We start from the raw sequence: 19,406 nt of genomic DNA, 5'->3' as shown, positions 1-19,406 counted from the left end.
AAGTATTTAGATACTTTTTCCTTTTAAGCTTTCACCAGATTATCGTCATGTGGAATAGTAATGTCAACAATTATTGCACGGCGCACTGATCAATCGACTAGCACTATATCAGGTCTATAAGCTGTAATATACCTGTCAGTGATAATCGTTCGATCCCAGGAGAGCAATGCAAGTTATAAGTATTATTATCAAATTAATCATCATCATCCGCAATATATTTCTGACCCGCTACACACGGGCCTCGAATCAAAGTAATTTAGAGGTAATATCTGCTCTATCGTGGGCTTCTGGGCGAAATTTGAAGTTTTGGGATCGTGTTTGTGAAGATCGTGTTGAAGAGTTGTATATGTATAAGAAGTATAATTAAAAAGTAAATAACCGTAGTATTGTGTTTTTACAGTGGCAGTTCATATGAGGGGCAATGGCAAAACGGCAAGCGACATGGTCTTGGCGTTGAGTCACGCGACCGGTGGTTGTACCGCGGGGAGTGGACGCAGGGCTACAAGGGCCGCTACGGCGTCCGGCAAAGCAGCACGAGCAATGCCAAATATGAGGGTACTTGGGCGAGCGGCCTACAAGATGGATACGGCTCAGAAACATATGCAGATGGCGGTAAGCATAACACGAAAGTACACCTACTGTTCGAAATTAAAATAATTTTTGCATGTTATTAACCATCATTATGTTTAGTAACCATCCGAAAAGTTAACGCTCGACGAGGCGTGAGCGTGGGTAAAGCGAATTTCGTAATAAGAGATAATTAGGTAAACTTCTAACTACTAAAGTATTACGATACGTAAATATCACATCGAACATCCCTGTTACCGAGCAACTCAAACTTTTATTATTAATTGATTTGATTATATCCTTGACGGTGCACAAACTTTTTTAAATGATATCTTTAGTGAAGTGACACGCACAAGGTTAAAAACCAAATCTATTGCTACAAGAATGAATAAAATTGGCCCACGCGTTTTGCCTCTGTAATGCTACTAAGGAACTCATAGACATACGTATATCCTATTACCTATACAGTACATAGACTCAGGCTCAGGGCTATGCTGTTAACCCCTACCAGAGTTCTGAATATTTTTTCTATTCAGTGAGGTAATGACAAACTCAAGACCTTGTAAGTTGTAACGTAAAAAAATAACATTGTTTAAATGAAGATATATGAAAAAATGTCGCAAATTGTATTACGTGTATAATTAGGATTTCGAAACCATAGAGATTTCAAAACGAACGATTTTTATGCCATTTTATTTTACTCTCATTTAATTATACTATGGTTTCAAATTAAATAATCATTGAACAACATTTTTCTCTGTAATGTGTATTTTTTATCAGAGAGATGTTAGTATCACCAACACCACGAGATGCTAAGAAATAACATCAAACATCCACATCGTCTTTCATCATGATTAAAAAACGCAACTGAGAAATAGTAGCAGAACGATTTAAATTACACTTCGAGTACCTAATACATCTGTCACTATCACTCATAATATTATTTTAAGGTAAATTAAATAAATCCGAATTGAAACAATAGCTTACATTATAATTGGCATTTATTTTATTCATACGTTTTATTTGCACACTAAAAATTTAAGAAACAAAAGAAGAATTAGAAAACAAAGACAGAAGCACAATGGTATGGGTCGCACTGCTAATAAAAACTGTGCTGGAAATGAAAGCACCGCAAATAACTACGTTATTTGATAAATAAAATTTCTGATCATCGTAGTCCTCAATATTCATTTCCACCAACTAACGGATTAGTCAGTTTGAAACTAACGTAACAGAACCGGAAAAGAAACAGGAACATGATTATATTTGTTCGCATATGAGTGATAAAAAAAATGCGTGACGGTGAATCTCTAGAGGGAACAACATCTCTCTGATTTTTATCGTTGAGTTTTATCGTACCTATATACATTCTTAAATTGTTGAAGCCGCTGTGTTCCTGTATGTTTTCATCATAAATTTATAATAAAATAGCGTCCGTCGGTTTTATAAATTAGCCAATATTTGAGCAGATGGTAGAGATTTGATGATTTTTACAAACGGCAGCCCTACTAGCTTCATTGCCAAATTTTTTAAATACCGACAAAAATAATTCGGTTTACATGACCATGACGCTCTCTTCTTGTATAGTCTGAGCATATTAGATTGTTTCAATCAGAGCAATTAACGTTTGAAGCTTTAATAAAAATCATTGGCACGGCTTTCTGGTACGCTATAAATAGAGTATGCGGTAATACTGATCTACGCGAAAACTGTCACCGGGTGCTTGTTTGATAATAACTATCAAGCATCACTTTCTGCATAGGTAGTACATATATGTACTAGTATTTAATAAAATTTGATTGGGAAAGTTTTATACGTTGATACTGAATTTTTAATATGTATTTTATTAATATAATATATATTAATAAAAATTGATTATTTAAATAAATTAAGAATACTACATTCTTAATTTATTTTTATTTTATTTTTATCTCTATTCTTGTTAAATATAAGGTATTAGGAAAAATATTTATTTTAATATTTGTCACAAAAGAGTAGACGAGAATTCCATTATTTTCCATTGAAAAATTCGTAATTGATCTTGATTATATTAGTAACGGAATGTAAAATACTAACAAGGATGATCAGTTTAACTTATTTTTCAGAATTTAAGACTGAAAACTGGATATTTTTATTTCTTTATGGATTTTTGTCCGCTAATATTAAATTTGAATTACATAATTTCATGTTGCCCATGCACAACCTAAACACGAAGTAAAATTTTGTTTTTAGGTTTAATCTCCGTAGAGTGACTGTTAAATTCTACCTACCGCCTGCTTTCCAGTGATGGTATACGTAGCTAATAAATAAGATTAGGGGAAATATTAATTATAAGTAAATGAAAATTTGTACAATTTACAAACATTAAAAACTGTTATTCTTCAGAAAAATAAATGTTTCCTTAAGAGAGCTTTTAAATCCGTCCGCACCACTCCTTCCGTCGGCACTCGGGATCGGCTTAATAATAGCTTGCACATGAATATCACCTAATGACCTATATTATGATTGCGTGAACTAAAAAGAAACTCCCCTGCTTTGCGCAATGCACACGCTCAGGCGACGTGTAGAAAATCTATATAGCATATTACAATTTCATTCACGTCAAATTAGGTTTTGCTTGCGTCTGTTTGCTAAATTTTGAAAACTCAACGTCCTTATCAATTACTTACTCAGAACACAAGTCGAATATATAAATAAATAAATATACTACAACAATACACACGTATAATTCTTGTCGTATAGAACAGAACCGGCTTCTTATGACGACAAGAATTGAAATTACGCAGTAGTCAATTTTGAGTTGCAGTACGCGAGGCGCTACCATAATTATTGCCCTGCACCTATCTCAAAAGTCAAAGTCATAACTTTTTTATTCAAATAGATAGATAACTTTTGATAAAGAATCAAAAGAAGAAGAAGAACTTTTGATACATTTAACTTTTTATTTTGGCAATTTTTTCAGTGAGGTCATATGTACATTCGCTAACTATAAGCCCACTATTATGCGTAAGTAAGTAACGCCACTAATCAAAGAAGATTTCTAGACAAATATTATCCTTTCTTCCATCGATTTTCATTAGGCAACCCATATATCCAAATTGTCTATAGTTCTTGCTTGATAATTTAATTTTGTGTTTGTATTATCATTTTTCGTATGGATTTAAGGATATTAAAAAAACCGCATTTATATTTTTTTCATCTGTGTGATCTGCCGAATCGGTGTCGTAACTTTAGACGGCGCCTAACGTCGTTAAACGTCACCTAAATTACAAGGCATCTGATAAAGGCGATCCCTAGGTTTAGTGAAAACGGGCATTGGTCTATTACTATATATGGCAGATTGTACCGAGAAGAAGAAGCCAAGAAACAGCTGTCGCTCTTTTCCAACACCAACTATTTACAATTGAACATTCATTTAAAACTCGAAAAATTTAAAAGTGGAGCTAGATGCTTCAAAACAACCTTTATGAAATTCATCAATTTTGTAAACTAACCTCGCTTTAATAAATTTTTAAAGGCAATTGCTTACTTACGCATTGGTAGGACACAATAAAAGCATATACACAATCCCACAAATTACTACCGTACCATTACTACTACGCTCTAACAAAGCAACCAATTAACTTTGATTATTTTCCAAGGGATAGTTTAAAGGACGAAGAGTAACATAGAGTTTATGCCAAAAAATCAAAGGTTTTGTAAAATACTGCAATAAATGCGGACGAACAACGCGGGCAACAGGTAAGTAGTTGATAAAGACAAGACAGCGGGCGAAAGAAAATATTTCAGCTAATCTACTGAAAGGTTGATTCATAATTTCTACGTTCTTAGGCACTAGGTAGGTATGAAACGTTAGAAGTTAATAATGCAACCTTGAAACAATACCAAAAATCGGCAGTACCTACGTAATACAACCCGTGCCGCGAACGTGCATTACCATGAAACAACGTCACACAATTCTCGACGCCTCGCCTGTACGTTGAGTCACGATCGTATTAAGATTTGTCATTCATAAAATCGCAAATATGTAAGACTGAAAACGTTTTCCTGAAAACATTATTTTAATTTATATTAGTCACATCCGTCATCCGGTTAAAATCGTCAAGTGAACGTTTTTATGTATGTACCTATGGCAATTTCTTAAAAGATTTTTCTCTCCTTTGAAATCTTTTGCATCCAAGGTGAGGAAAACCCTTCCAACGTCGCTGTTTCCGAAACACAAGTATCTACTATCCTATATTGTTAGTGCTTTCATAGCAATATTTAGTTGGTAATATAATAACTAGGAATTTATACTATTCTCACGTCCACGGCACCAGCTCAGATGATGGGGTCATTGCTTAAAACCTTTAAATCTTGACTTATTTACTGACAATGAACCTAATGGACCGTCACTTTAACAGTAGGTACGTGTGTAGAGATTTCCATTATCCACAATTTTTAGGGTTTTATACAGAAAGGGTAAAACGGGACCATATTAGTAAGGCTCCGCTGTCCGTCCGCCTGTCACCACGCTGTATCTGATGAACCACGATTGTTAGACAATGAACCCAATGGACCGTCACTTTAACAGTAGGTACGTGTGTAGAGATTTCCATTATCCACAGTTTTTAGGGTTTTATACAGAAAGGGTAAAACGGGACCATGTAAGTAAGACTCCGCTGTCCGTCCGCCTGTCACCACGCTGTATCTGATAAACCACGATTGTTAGACTTTTCAAATTTTCCCAGTTGATATAGAAAGATGTGAATATATGTTTCCGCTTTATATACAAACTATTCCGCTATATATTTTGAAGAGTATATATGTTTCCGCTATATATACAAACACTAAATACAAAATAAAATAATCTTTAAGAGGGATCTGATACAACAGACCTGTTTTTTTGCCGTTTTTACTGATAAAGGCACGGAACCGTTCGTGCCCGAGTCAGACTCGCATTTGGTCGGTTTTTGTATTTTATTTTATGTTGGGGGTCTAGGTCTAGGTCATCGTAGCTCTCTCGATCTCCCGCTGAGTGACTCTGAGTCAAATATAGGCAGCTTTGGGCGGGAAAGCTCTGAGACAGCAGGGTTTTTGCCGACTTAATCTGTCGGTTCGCGATTTATGTCAGTATGAATTTTAAATTATTTCTCGCCAACGATTAGGCCGATTTTGCGTAAAGGATTTCGTATTAGATTTGAAAGTTGTATTTGACGCTAGAAGTGTTAAACAATGAAAAAGATTTGATGAGATGAGAATTGTATGAGTGAAGCGGCCCTACAGCTCAACTCGCGTACGCGGCCCTCGCTGGTTAAATATAGCGTAGGCACGCTTGCCGTGCGCTCCCGTCTCAATACACAATCATGTCGACGGCTTATTTCATGCTATAACAAAAAAACAATTTCTTCAAAGTCATTAGTGTTAGTCAGCTGTAATTAAAGTGCTAAATCGTAATCACAGCACACCTTCCCAAACCAACCAAATTTGAATCTGCGTCATGAACTTCGCTGAAATTCTTTAACAATTCGTAATTATGCATGAATAGCACGATGAAAACGAAATTTTGGGAGCCGTAGTCGGTACGTAAAACGAACCCTTAAGAGCGTGACATGACTGGTTTCTATTTCAGAACGTTTCAACCTAAACCACGACCTAGAATATACCGCCGACATAAAATAAAGGTGAAATTTCACCTTTATTTTGCAATTTTTAGTTGCCTAAACAATTTTTAACAAAACCGAATTAAAATTTGCCTAACGTCAAAGGTTGTCTGGAAGAGATCGCTTTAGGGTTTCTTCTAGTAGTAGTAAGATTCTTCTAATAATTTAAGTAATATTTTTTTTGCGGTAAAATTTGAAATATAACGTGGTTTTTTATTTTACCCACCTGAGGAAACTTTTCGCTGTTAATAAAAACAGACTGAAAAATAGTAAGTGTATTGTGTGAATCTCATTTTGAAATACTCAGCATCTTAAAGATTGGGATCCGTTGTACGAATTTTATAAAATTGTTTTAAGGTCCCTTCAAAATAAAAGCGTTAAAAATATGGCTGTTTTACTTTTATTAAAGCCAAATGTTTGCTTTAAAATAAAGCAGTAAAGTAGTGTAACTATTACAAAAATAACTAAATCGCAGGATATAATAATCGAACGAGATTCAATGTACCTTCCTATAGTTCGAAAGGAACCCTCCAAAACGTTGGTACTTAGAAACTTGTTAGTTATTGGTATTGTAAGTAGGTAAGCCGAGTAAAACCAATAAATTTCTGAAGTTTTCTTCATTTGCATGACAACAGAAGACCTTAGCCATTATATGTTTGTTTTTTTTTATTTACATATTGAATCGACAGATTTTATAATCAATTTGCTATTGCACAGTTTATGTGAATATGCATAGTTTGCTTTTCTTTTTAGCCGTCAGTGGTTGAACCATCAGTACGATTTTTGCATGTTCGTAATTGTTTTCGTAAATTTACCTTATGTTTGAAGTATAAAGTCTTGGTGGCATTTATTGCTTATAACCGATTTCATAAAGATCTCTAGGTTCTTAAGGTCGTTCCACTTCGTTCCAATTAAGGATCTGATGAGGTGTAGGGCGGGGGATCTCATGGAAACCAAGGGCAATCCTTAAATTTTATAGCCGTGTGATGTGATCTCCGATCTAGGTGATTTAGGTGTCTGTGGCTGAGATACATTGAAGTGTGGATATTTTTTCAATGTTTGTTCTATCTTTTGTAAAATTAAAAAAGTTTTAAATTATAAGGTACCTTTTTCGCTTGATTTTAAATGTAATTCAATTGTTACAGGCACGTACCAAGGACAATGGATGCGAGGTCTCAGGCATGGGTACGGAGTGCGAACATCCGCCCCCTTCGGCCTGGCATCGCATTACCGCGGGGGTTCGCGCGACCACCGTGGCTCACTCTCATCGTTGGCGGAGGCGACGGGCACGCCGGACCCTTCCGACCGAAGAACCACCCGCATGGACGAGGCCAGAGGCGGTTTCGTGCTTAAGGCCAGCTCGGACGAGCCTACGGGAAGACGAGGTTCACTCGTCGAAAAAACTAAGAAGGGCCTTTTTGCTGTAAGTTATAAATGTTTTATACATTTGCGGTGCTCAGCACAGCTAGACTTGACAAGAGACATTTTTCACCACAGGAAAAGGACAAAATGTTCATGTTCTCCCGTTTTATCTTCTACCTATGCTTAACGTGCTGGGGTTCATCGCAGAAATGTTTCAAAATTACAGTTTAAATTATGTAACTTGACGTCCTACGTAATGAAACTGATACAAAACGTCAGCAATATAAAAAAGCAACTTTTGTTAACAAGTTAATCGTTTTTGAGTTACAAGCATGACAGCGGAGAATATACAAAAATCGCTTTATCATATACCTCAAAAAAAAAAAACATATAAACTTAATAACTAAGATCACTGCAAGTGTTTTTTTTTCATACAAACGTTACGCGTAACAGGATTCAAAGTTAAATGCAAATTATAATACGAATTATAAAATAAGTAGGTAAGTTTGTAATTACAGTATTTAAAATCAGTAAAGTAATAATAACTACTTGGCCTGGCGGTCGTTATACGGTGCATTATACGGTTGCATTTCTCATAACAAATTAATATGTGTAATATATGATATTTAAACAAAACAATTGTATTCACACAATTTAAACCTAAGGTTTTTGCCATTCAGCATCGCAGTGCAAATAAACACACGACAACACACTCGAGAAGTCACAAGGTGCTGTTAAAACGTCATAAATACGCACGTGAAAGTATCTGGAGTGGAGCAATTTACTCGGTACTTATTGAGTACCTTCCTAACTAAATAAAAATAAATTTACATTTAAATTTTTTAGGGTCCTACAAATAAACGTGGCATAACGTCGTCGTAACAGTTTATGGTTAGCAAAACACTGAATTTTGTTATATTATTATTCTTATTAAAATATTGTAGTTAAATTAAAATGAATTCAATATAACTAATTCCATAATAATTCAATATACATCTGACTAGTGCAGGCGTATTTTGTCTTTCTCCATCGTGTTCTTAATAAAGCAATTTTGAATAGTGGAAAACTGAAAGTTACAGGAACGTGTTGTGAGCTTTGTTCGCGACACTTAAAACTAGCGCGCCGCAAGAGTTCTTGTCTCTCGACCCTTTTAACATCAATATTAAGTTAAACCGAAGTAGGTCAATCTTCCGTGATGAAATGTATTTTTTCATATTATTCGAAATAGCCATGTTATTGTTTTCTAATAATCAGTCAGTCTCGTCCAACGAAATTATTGGCACGCTGATAGACACGTAGGTAATTTAACATTTATTCCATATCTTTCAGTGATACAATTTAGACACAAGATTAGGAACACAATGCCCTATCAGGAATCAAACGTTTCGGAGCTAAGTACGAACTGCAAATATGACTATAAATAAACCGCCCTTTCCCTTCCAACTGAACTTAAGCTTATACTAAAAGTGGGACCACAGAAACCCGAAAGCCACAAAGACCAGAAAATAAAAAATAGGATAAGAAATTAAGGGGGTACATATAAAATCATCAGAACCATTATCAAATTATTAACATAACTCTTCAGGGCACGGATCTCCTCCCAGAATGAGAAGGTTTTATTTCGTAATTTACCACGTTGACCACGTACCTAAGTCTTAATAGAACAATTAACACGTCATATTTTACAGGCAACCTAAGTGTAAGAAGTTAGCAGTAAAACGGATAGTGGAAGATATAAAATAAACCTACTTAAATTAGTATTTACATACACACTTACAATACTTATACCACTTAACACATAGAGATATAGTTAGTTTATACTTGCGCTTGCTTTCTACAGCTCTCATCGACCCGCTGGATTTTGTCTGGCCACTTTTTTAGGAATCGACTAAAGCGTCTACTCGTTCAGGGCCACCATTCTAGCACCCTGGCACCCCAACGTCCATCTGTTACTAGGCTATTACCTTTTTTTAGTTATGATATTATGTATTAATTTAATTGCAGAAACTCCGTAAACAGCGAAGCGCGGGCGAGTTGGACAAGCGGGGTGGTGGGTCAGTCCGCTCGGGAGGTTCTGGCGGGTCGGCCGCGTCCTGGGTGTCTTCCGTCGAGAGCACACACTCCGCTGCCACGCGCGGCTCCTTCCACACCAATTCCAATACCAGCTTCATTGTCGAGGTATACAGTAGTGTGCCGGCGGCACTAATCTCTATTATTGCCACTGGACAGGTCGCTGTCAATTTGACTCCAATTTAGAGCTCTATTATTGCTACTGAACAGACGGCTGTCATTTTGTTTTATTCTCCAATTGATTGACGCCATTTCGGTGCTGTACAATTTGAGTCTGTAAGTGTCCAAGGAACTAAAATTAAGGATTTCAGTAACCTTGTGTACCAAAAACCAAACTTATGAGAGCCATATCTAAAATATAATTCGGTCTATCGGTTTTTTTACGTTTAAATTATATAACTTTATTTCTTAAGTTAAGATTTTTTCTATATATTATATATAACATGCCATAAGCCATTCGGTAACGGGTAAACCATATTGCTTGGCACCTGGAACGCATTTGGGATGCGGAAGATTTCTAAAACATATGCCAATATTATGAAATATCAATGGAAAAATTTGGTTAGAAACCTGTATAATGTGTATCAACCGGATAATTTCGGTAGTTGCTAGCCCGCTCGCAAAAAGTCCCTGTTCCAACTGAACTATCGACCAATGAAAGAAATCGGCATAAGGTCCAAATGCTTTATGAACTCCTTACGTGATACATGCACGTAGTCGCAGTCAAACCAAGGGTTCATCTCAGGTCCACTGTGTATCATATTAATAGGTGGTCGATTATCGTAGAATGAATGTAACGACATCTGATATTAATCTTTTGGCTAAAAGATGAGCATGATTAACATAAATTCATGCCATAACTAGAATTGCGATAATCTCACATCACAAGTTTATAAATTACATAATTAAACATAATTTTTTTTTGTGTTTTTTATTTATCAATTACATTTAAATTAAGTTTGCAAAAGTCTAACTTACCGGTAATTGATAACAACTTCAGTAATCACCTCTTTTAATTTTTTTCAATCAAACCTTTCTTTAATAACTATCATCTACTTTAAAAGTGTGTTTTATCGTTGGTTTTATCCAATTTTGCTTCAGTATTATAAAAAGCTTTACTGCAGTCTTATGAAGAGCCTATATGAAGTTTGAAATAAAATTGTTATAACCTATTTATTATGATCTGGATAGTATGGAAATACTTCCCACTTCTTCAATAATTAATTTTACTTTCTACGTTTCAGGATGAACACTTGGATGCTAGTGTGACCGAAACTTATTTGGGCGAATGGAAGAATGACAAACGTACGGGGTTCGGTGTGAGTGAGCGGAGTGATGGTCTTCGATATGAGGGCGAATGGTTCGCAAATAGAAAGTATGGCTATGGAGTTACTACCTTTAGAGATGGGACGAGGGAGGAGGGCAAATATAAAAACAATGTACTCATCACAAGCCAGAAGCGGAAACACATGTTCCTCATGCGATCGGCAAAGTTTCGGGAACGAGTTGACTCAGCAGTGAATGCAGCACAACGTGCATCGAAAATAGCACTACAAAAGGCCGACATTGCCACCTCTAGGTTTGTAATTTTATAATACGATGATGACTCATAGCAGATTAATTTATACTCAAACTATGATTTATCTAACTGTCGAAGTGTTTTTGCTATTCAACTTTCATAAGTCATTGGGCTAAAATTTATTACATCTCATTTAGGGAGATCTACCTCCGAGTGTATTAATCTTAAAATTGTTCCCTTTAATTTTTATGAAATTTATTGTCTGCCAAAGGTCAGTTTTACTTTATAATTAATGTTACTTCTATAATTGTTCTATAATATAAATTTTACCTACATACTACATACTATCGGAATTAATATACATAGTTCTTACCCAATATACTACTATACAGGTTTAGCCCACCAACCCGCTCTGCAGTAGTTATGCTTTAAAAAATATATATATTTATAGCATAACCTGATATAGGTTCCTCTATCTCTAGAAATATAATATTTTTTGTTTAAGCAAAGGAAGATAGTAATAAATTATCTTAGTACCCATAAAACAAGCTACGCTTACTTTGGGGCTAGATGGCGATGTGTGTATTGCTGTAGTATATTTATTAATATATTTTAACTTGAATCTCAGTTTTAATATAAATATTTAATTCAGGACAGCCACAGCAAGAGGAAAAGCCGAACAAGCCGATGAAGCGGCAGACCAAGCTAAAGAAGACTGTGATATAGCACAAACAACTGCGAAGCAGTTCGCACCAGACTTTAAGCACCCTGGCTTTGATCGTATAGGTTTAAGAGAGAAATATAGACAGAAAATATACGAATCACAGGTCGCTCCTGTGACTCAAGGATCCGATAAAACCATGGACGGCAAGAGCATTCCAAATCATATCCCTCCGATGCATTCACAACTTCCTCAAACAAATAAAATGCCAAATGCGGTGACTTCGAGAAGGCCGTCAGGCCAATATCCTAATATAGGACAAACAGTTGACCCAAGAATATCCAATAGTCCCAGTTATGGTACCGATGTCAGAAATATTGGTCCTCAGTATGATCAATTTTACAAACCAAACCAAGATACTTGGGTTCCGCCTGGAAGTACACAAAATCAACCTAGTGGGTATAACATAACATCGCCAGATGGTCAACTTCCAGCATCATCTTCTTATAGATTACAACAACAGCAACAACAACAGCAACAACAACATATTGATCAAATGAACCAACAATTCCAAAATCAAAATCGCAGACCTTCGGCTTCCATACGGCCACCAATAAATCAGAGACCATCCCAAGACTGGACTTCCCCAGCGGGAATTGTACGCAGGCAAAGCGTTCTCGCTTTACCAACGCACGATTCACAAGGTAATCTTTATACGGATGGAAGTATGGCGGCCTATGCCAGAAACGAACTCCGTACCGGTACAGTACATTCAGAAGGACCTCTTGATAGAAGTGCATTAAATACAGAGTCTCAAGGTTACCGACAGGCAATCGATCCGCAGGGTTATAGACAACCACTGGATCAACAAAGCTATAGACAAGCACCAGAACAACAGATGTATCGACAACCTCCTATGGACCAACAAGGCTACAGACAAACGCCAGATAAACAAATTTATCGACAACAAGCAATAGACCAATCATCTTATCGTACTCCTGCAACGGAGCAAGACATTATTAACGGAGATCGTGAGCAGCGGCCACCTGGGAGTCGGCCTTCTATTGACTACTTTGACCACTATAAAAGACCTCCAAGTAGAGATTCCAGTGTGGATCGATACGGTAGGCGATCGCGACAACCATCAGTGGAGGCTGTGCCTCCTGGCAGCGGCTCACGGGCTGGATCCGTCGCGCCTCAGCCCATGTCGACATCCCGCCCTCCGTCTCGAGCCGGTACTCCTGCAGGCAACGGGCACTTAGCTTCCGGTAGAGGGTCAATTTCACGCGCGTCTTCGAGAGATAACCAGCCTTTCGAAGAATCACTATTACGGAAAAGAACACTAGGACAAGACATTTCACCCTCACCGTATCAACCGAAAAGAACAGAAAGCCTGTTTGTAGCACAAAATCCCGCGCCGCCACCTGCTGCGCCTGTAGGTGGGGGTGGAGGGGGAGGAGGAGGAGGACGAAAGGTAAGGCATTTGTCTTTATTCTTGAATTCCTAGATAACCATGATATTTGACCATGCTGCGTAGCCCAAATGCTACCTAGTTTGATTACCTTATTGAATTATTTATGAATAAAATCCTGACAAATCAAATATGGGAGCAGTGAAATCCCCAAAAGCAGTTATACTAGAAAGTAACTTCCGGTGGCTTTTACAGTAAAATAAAAATAAAAAGTTATGAAAAAAGGCATTAAAATTATATAGTTAGATTTGTCGTAGTAAATAATTTGGAACGCAAAAAAATATCGTTGTAACAGCGGTAATTTCAAAAACAATCTTGAAAACGTATACCGTACCGTAACCTACCTAGAAGGATAAAGTTAGTATTGGAGGCAGACATAAGAGCTGTTATGGAAATAATGCTTAATTTCATATACTCCCCGAAAAACAGGAGAATCTGTATGGCGCAATTTATAATTTCTTCAATCTTAAGACTCCACACCAAACATATCTTCGGTAATATACTCTCTGCGCACGTTTCGCTACGGCACCGGAGCCTCATCAGGAGACGCTGATTTTTAAATGTATAATTGTTAAGTAACACTTTTTCGCGGTGTACTTATAACAAATTAAGCTTTATTTTCATAATATATCATGGCATTCCGCAAAGTTACGCCTGATTCCATCCCACATTCAAGGGCTGATTGATTTTTGCATTTCTGTACGTATTGAGCTTAAAGAGCCTTCCAGAGACTGCTGAAATCTTAACGCTTATTTCTTGCTTTGCCATAGTGATCGATATCTGGTAACCCAGTTATATACCAGCTCACTTTCTAAATCATTATAATTATATTAAAAAAATTAAGCAGTATGATGGGTTATTATTCATCTAAGTATAGAAAATATAGTTTTAATTATCATAATGAGTTTGTTGTAAAGCACACTACCTAGATACAATATTAACATTGAGATATGCATGCCTTTGCACCTTATAAATATGCGGTATCATTTAAAATTTGTAGATTAAAAGATTTTATTGGTCGATTACATAAACAAAGGAAGGTCAATGTGCAAGAAGGAATCGCGGCATTGATGGATCCTTTTAGTATGAAGTGATCGTCTTTAGTATTCAATAATAATTTTAATTGCATACTCTAAGCAGGTTCTAATGGACAAAAATCTCTTGACAGTCAAACAGACGAAAAACAGAGTTTATCTTATATAACTGTATACGTTTTCTATTAGGAAGTCCTTACATGAAAAATCACAATATTTCGATAAATAAGTAATGCTAATTTCTTATGGTATGCTTAGTCGAAGATGCCTGTAAAAGAAAGAGCTCTATTAAATGCTAATAGGAATCGCTCAAATATTGTATTTATCTAATGATATATGATTTATGTATTGTTAAAATAGTATTTTTATTTGTACGTCTAAGTGAGATTGGCATTTATTTTCAATAAATTAAAGTGCAAAATCAGCCATGACGAAGTGATAAGTATAAGAAGAGTTTTTTGTGACAGAGGTTGTCCGCGGTAGTAGCCAAGCTTATTTCTGCCGCTTAGCAGCATTGTCGCAATGCTGTGTTCCGGTCGGGAGGGCGTGGTTGCCGGTGTAATTACAGGCACCTTAGGCTTAACACCTTTGCCTCAGGTTGGTGGACTCAAGGACTCCATCAATTAATAATTATAAAAAAAAATGAAACGCTGAATTCAAAATGATGTTTATATAACATATTTTTGTACCGCTTGAACTTCGAAAATCTCTGCGTATATTAATTTCCTGATTTCAAACAATCCGTTGCTAAGTTTTTTGATATCAATACCAAAAACAATCTTTAGCTATGGAAAAAGGACTAAAGTTCTGATTTACCTATGACGTCAAGAGAACGGCCATGACACCCGGCGAGCGTTTTTACGGAAAATGTAAATACGGAAAATAATTTGCAATTTATATCAACAATACCTTTAATTTCCGTAAAAATAAGATATTTTTTTGCTACAATGGATACCTCTGAACATAACAGGGCAGTTTTGCAAAATAAATCATATTGCCTATTGTTACGACTAAATGACTCCAAAGTACGGCGAAGACGTTGTTTCCAACATTTTACTTACGAAACAATAATTGTTAGTGTACTCGTTATATGCGAGTAGTAGATATATATTAGCATAGTTATATAGTGTTCGCGTTTACGTTTTGCTATGTAGGCGGTGGGCGGCAGATCTCGGGCGGGCAGCCCGTTCTATTTCTAAATTGAGACAGTCATTCGCTGCCGCTTTCCGCGCATCACCTCTTCGCTGATTATATAAATAGAAAATACTAGTTAACTGCTAATGGAAAATATACGGCATATTGCAATATAAACACATAAATAATAATTTTTAAGTGGAAATATTTCATGTGTTAATAAAAAAAAACCATTATGATATAAGTGTTGCGTAAAATTGCATTTAAAATAAACACCGTAGTAGGTATAGGTTAATTCATACGAGTAAATATACGAAACCAGTGTAGCGTTGTTATACAATGTGGTATCAAGGAGGAGATGAGGATGAAGACGACGACCTTATGTGCTCGCCAGCTATACTTGCACGGAGAGCTTCTGAAAGCTGGATAAATGTCCCTCCCGTCGAGGTAAATCAAATTAACAGTTTACTTTTCCGGCCTTAAATATTCCTCATGGATCCAAAGCTGTGTCACCACTAAAGCTAAAGCTCACTGGATAATATGATGATGCGAAACTAATTTGTAAAACTATGTGACCGTTTCCGAAAAGCTAAGCGGTTTTGCGAAGCGAAAGGGTTTTAAGGAAGATGGATTTTAGCTAAGCGTTCCTTTGCGGAATAAGGACTATTTGACAAGATTGTGACGGACAATCAGTAGAGGTTAATTAATTGGACAGATGCGGGGATTTATCGCGATATATTCGATTTGTAAAAAAATAATAGATGGAAAATTTATTAAACTTATTAGATAAAACAATTGTACTAATCCTTCTTCCTCCGCTCAAATCTCTCGGTTTCGTTTTATGAAACAAATACTGAGAAGGCATCCTCGCGAAGTTTTGCTAGCTCTTAGCAGAAGGCCCGTATTATGCAGTCATTCACGACTGATGTTCAACCCCAAAGTTACACCGAGAGCTAAAAATGAATTTATTATTGTAAGGTCATAGTTTTAAACGGCGCTTTTAACGTGTGGACTCTGAACCCTCTACTGGATTAACAACTTTAAAACAACGGAAACGTAATACTTTATTTTAATGAAAAAGTCGGCGAACGTGAAGATGTCTGGACTGTATCTACTCAAGCTATTAAGACTAGGCCTTGATTACAATCATTAAAACTCCCCACATTAGGTCTAACAAACAACATCACCATATAATTTTACGAGCTTGTCTACAGACGCAGCGGCCTTATAGCTGAGGTTTTGTTTGCTGCTAGTTACCACATAAATAAACTAGCAACAAATAAAGCCTAACAAACCGATTTTGAATAATAAATAAATAATCTGCCAAGCCTCTTCCCGGTTACTCACAAAAATCGCCACAGCATAAATCGTAATCAAGCAGCAAACTCGATAACGAATAAACTCTACTGTTGCATTACAATATTTCACATCTAAACTTTAACTTTGGGGTGTTTAAATCGATATCAAAATAATCGTTCTTGAAAAGTATATCTATAATTCCTAACCTACTACAAAAACATATAATACCAGTGGCAGAATTTAGGGTTCTCCCGCTGCAATTATTTAGAAGAACAACATTCAATTCTTTAATATATTTTTTTATTAAGCTATATTAAAAAGTAAAACATAGTGCTAACCTTATCAGCTAAAAAAATTGTGAAAAGCACTACAGGTGTTTTAATTAAGTTTGGGGATCTGTGTAAAACATAATTAGCGAATCGAAAATTGGAAAGCATGAAGCGACATTGCTGGATCTACAGAAACGATTATTTGACAATTTCAGATGCTCAGCACTCCTCAAACGCTACAACGCAAGAAATCGCTGCCAGACGTAGCGGGTATGCCTAGACTGCCGGACGGTGGAGGAATGTCGCGAGAAGAGGTCTCTGCGTTAGGCTCTGCACGACGCGAGGAGGTTCGGCGCATGCACGAAGAGACCGAAAAACTAAGAGCCAACCCCCTTCTCTACTTAGTTAGTCCACAAGTAAAGGTAATATAACTTTATTTATACTATGTATATCCGTCTTGTCTATACTAATTATATTAATAATGCGAAACTTTGCATGGATGTTTCTTACGCAAACACGCCAGAATGGCTGAACCTTAGGCATACATGTGTCGGACCACACACACAAAGTCGACGGCGACAACTAGTTACTATTATATTCCGTAAAGGGTGGAGTGAACAGTGCAAATTCTGTTGATTGAGCTGGTCAAGCTACGTCAGTACAATTCATAAACCGAATGATTATATCACATTATAACAATATTTACCCACTTCATTCATTCGGGGTTTGGGGTTAGCCCCCAAAACCCGAATTCGCAGCAACAAGATCATGGATCAGGCTCCTCAAAATCAAACAATGTCAATATCACACTCATTATGAATGACCTTAAGTTTCTGTGATAGACTTAGTAAAATAAAGAATAAGTAGGTAACAACAGCTTGTCCTTGAATTTCAGGGCGTCCATGACACTTCGGTTAGTAAAAATGACTTAATGAATGAAAGAATGAATTGATTTCATTTTATTGTACTCAACAAAAATAAAAATAAAACATAATGAAAAACAAAACAGCGCATACAATTTGGAGGCCTTATCGCGACATAGCGATCGAAGAGATCGCTACGTCGCGATAAGGTCTATACAAACTTATTAAAACAATTTTTTTTTAAATCTTGTGTGACGAGTGTCGTATTCCTAAAGTCAATCGTACCATAATGAATATTTTCTTGTTCCAGGACTGGTTCTCGCGGCAGCAACTAGTGATCCTTGTACTGTTCATAAACATCTCGTTAGGCATCATGTTTTTCAAGTTGCTCACGTAGCGTCGGCGGGCGGCGCAAGCGCGCCTCTTCTCGCAGTGTGACGTTGCACGTGTACATAACATTTTGTATAATAAACTTCGACACCGCCCAAACAATGCCCGATGTGAAAATACTTCTTAAGTTAATCACTACATAATCTAAACCCCTTTAAACTATTAAATCTTACCATCCAAAACGATTTTATTTATAAGGACTTCGATTTGCTAGTGTACTTTTATTAAAGTTGTGAAAGTGTGAAAAGCGAGAAAAAAATATGGATATAAAGTGCAAATATGCCCCACCCTCGACGAGTCAATATAAATTCTTATGGTGTGAGAGTGAGATTTTTGTGACCACTAGACGAAAACTTCGAATGTAAGATGCACGATTTACTCAAGAACCTGCATATTGTAGGTTTTCGCCCTTCTTGTAATATTAAATGCTTGCCTTACTAAATACATACATTTAGGTAGAAATAAAACGGAACGCAAATTAGTGATGATGATGAGCGAAGAATTTTCTAAGGAACATTTAAATAATGAGACCATAATATTGTAATATTTATGGGTTTATATATAAACCTTCTATACTTCCGGCGGTCCAAAATAATTTTAATTTCAGGCTCTGTTGTAAATTTCTTACACCTTCAGAGGTAGAAAATATATTATTGTCGATGTTTGTTTGTATATTTCTATTGTATATTTTATTGTGGCAAAATTGAACACTAAAAAATATTTTTTTATTCCTAAACTCGAATTAAACATCCCTATAATTAATATAAATGGCAAAAGCCTGATTTTATTTTAAGTTCTAACTTACTAAATGTACAAAAAATTATAATTGCGTACATATAGGTACCTTATACCTACTTATGTTATATATTGATACTGGTACCGATACCAAAAGGGATGTTATATTATTATAAAACTTAGAACATTTGTACTTGGCTTACCAGTAATTAGGATATAATGTATTTATAAACAGTTTTATGTATTTAATTTTAAAAGTCTTCATTTTAATATGAAATTTTGTGTTGTAACTAAGAAGTCAATTTCATGTATTTGAAGGTGTTATAGTATATGTATAAGAAAGTAAAATTTTATCTTATTTATAACTATATAACTATAAAGTTATAAATA

At 36.0% G+C, this 19,406-nt stretch overlaps 1 protein-coding gene across 2 annotated transcripts in view; it reads left to right on the top strand.

Moving 5' to 3' along the window:
- The window catches only part of LOC120636925 (junctophilin-1), a 36,009-nt gene extending 17,025 nt beyond the window's left edge, over nt 1–18,984 (top strand). The window contains exons 2-9 of one of the 2 annotated variants that reach the window (XM_039908494.1): nt 401–612; nt 7,355–7,632; nt 9,576–9,749; nt 10,886–11,220; nt 11,813–13,295; nt 15,788–15,907; nt 17,244–17,450; nt 18,202–18,984. In XM_039908494.1, the coding sequence (XP_039764428.1) occupies nt 401–612; nt 7,355–7,632; nt 9,576–9,749; nt 10,886–11,220; nt 11,813–13,295; nt 15,788–15,907; nt 17,244–17,450; nt 18,202–18,288 (2,896 nt within the window). In that variant the 3' untranslated portion in view covers nt 18,289–18,984. The remainder of the gene's footprint in view (nt 1–400; nt 613–7,354; nt 7,633–9,575; nt 9,750–10,885; nt 11,221–11,812; nt 13,296–15,787; nt 15,908–17,243; nt 17,451–18,201) is intronic. The other variant, XM_039908492.1, reaches the window with a different exon arrangement.
- The last annotated feature ends 422 nt before the right edge of the window (nt 18,985–19,406 follow it).

Source organism: Pararge aegeria, chromosome 3 (genome assembly GCF_905163445.1).
Source record: "Pararge aegeria chromosome 3, ilParAegt1.1, whole genome shotgun sequence".
In the NCBI taxonomy this organism is placed as follows: domain Eukaryota; kingdom Metazoa; phylum Arthropoda; class Insecta; order Lepidoptera; family Nymphalidae; genus Pararge; species Pararge aegeria.
Note: the sequence above shows the minus strand (reverse complement) of the source record. Positions and strands in the feature narration are given on the sequence as shown.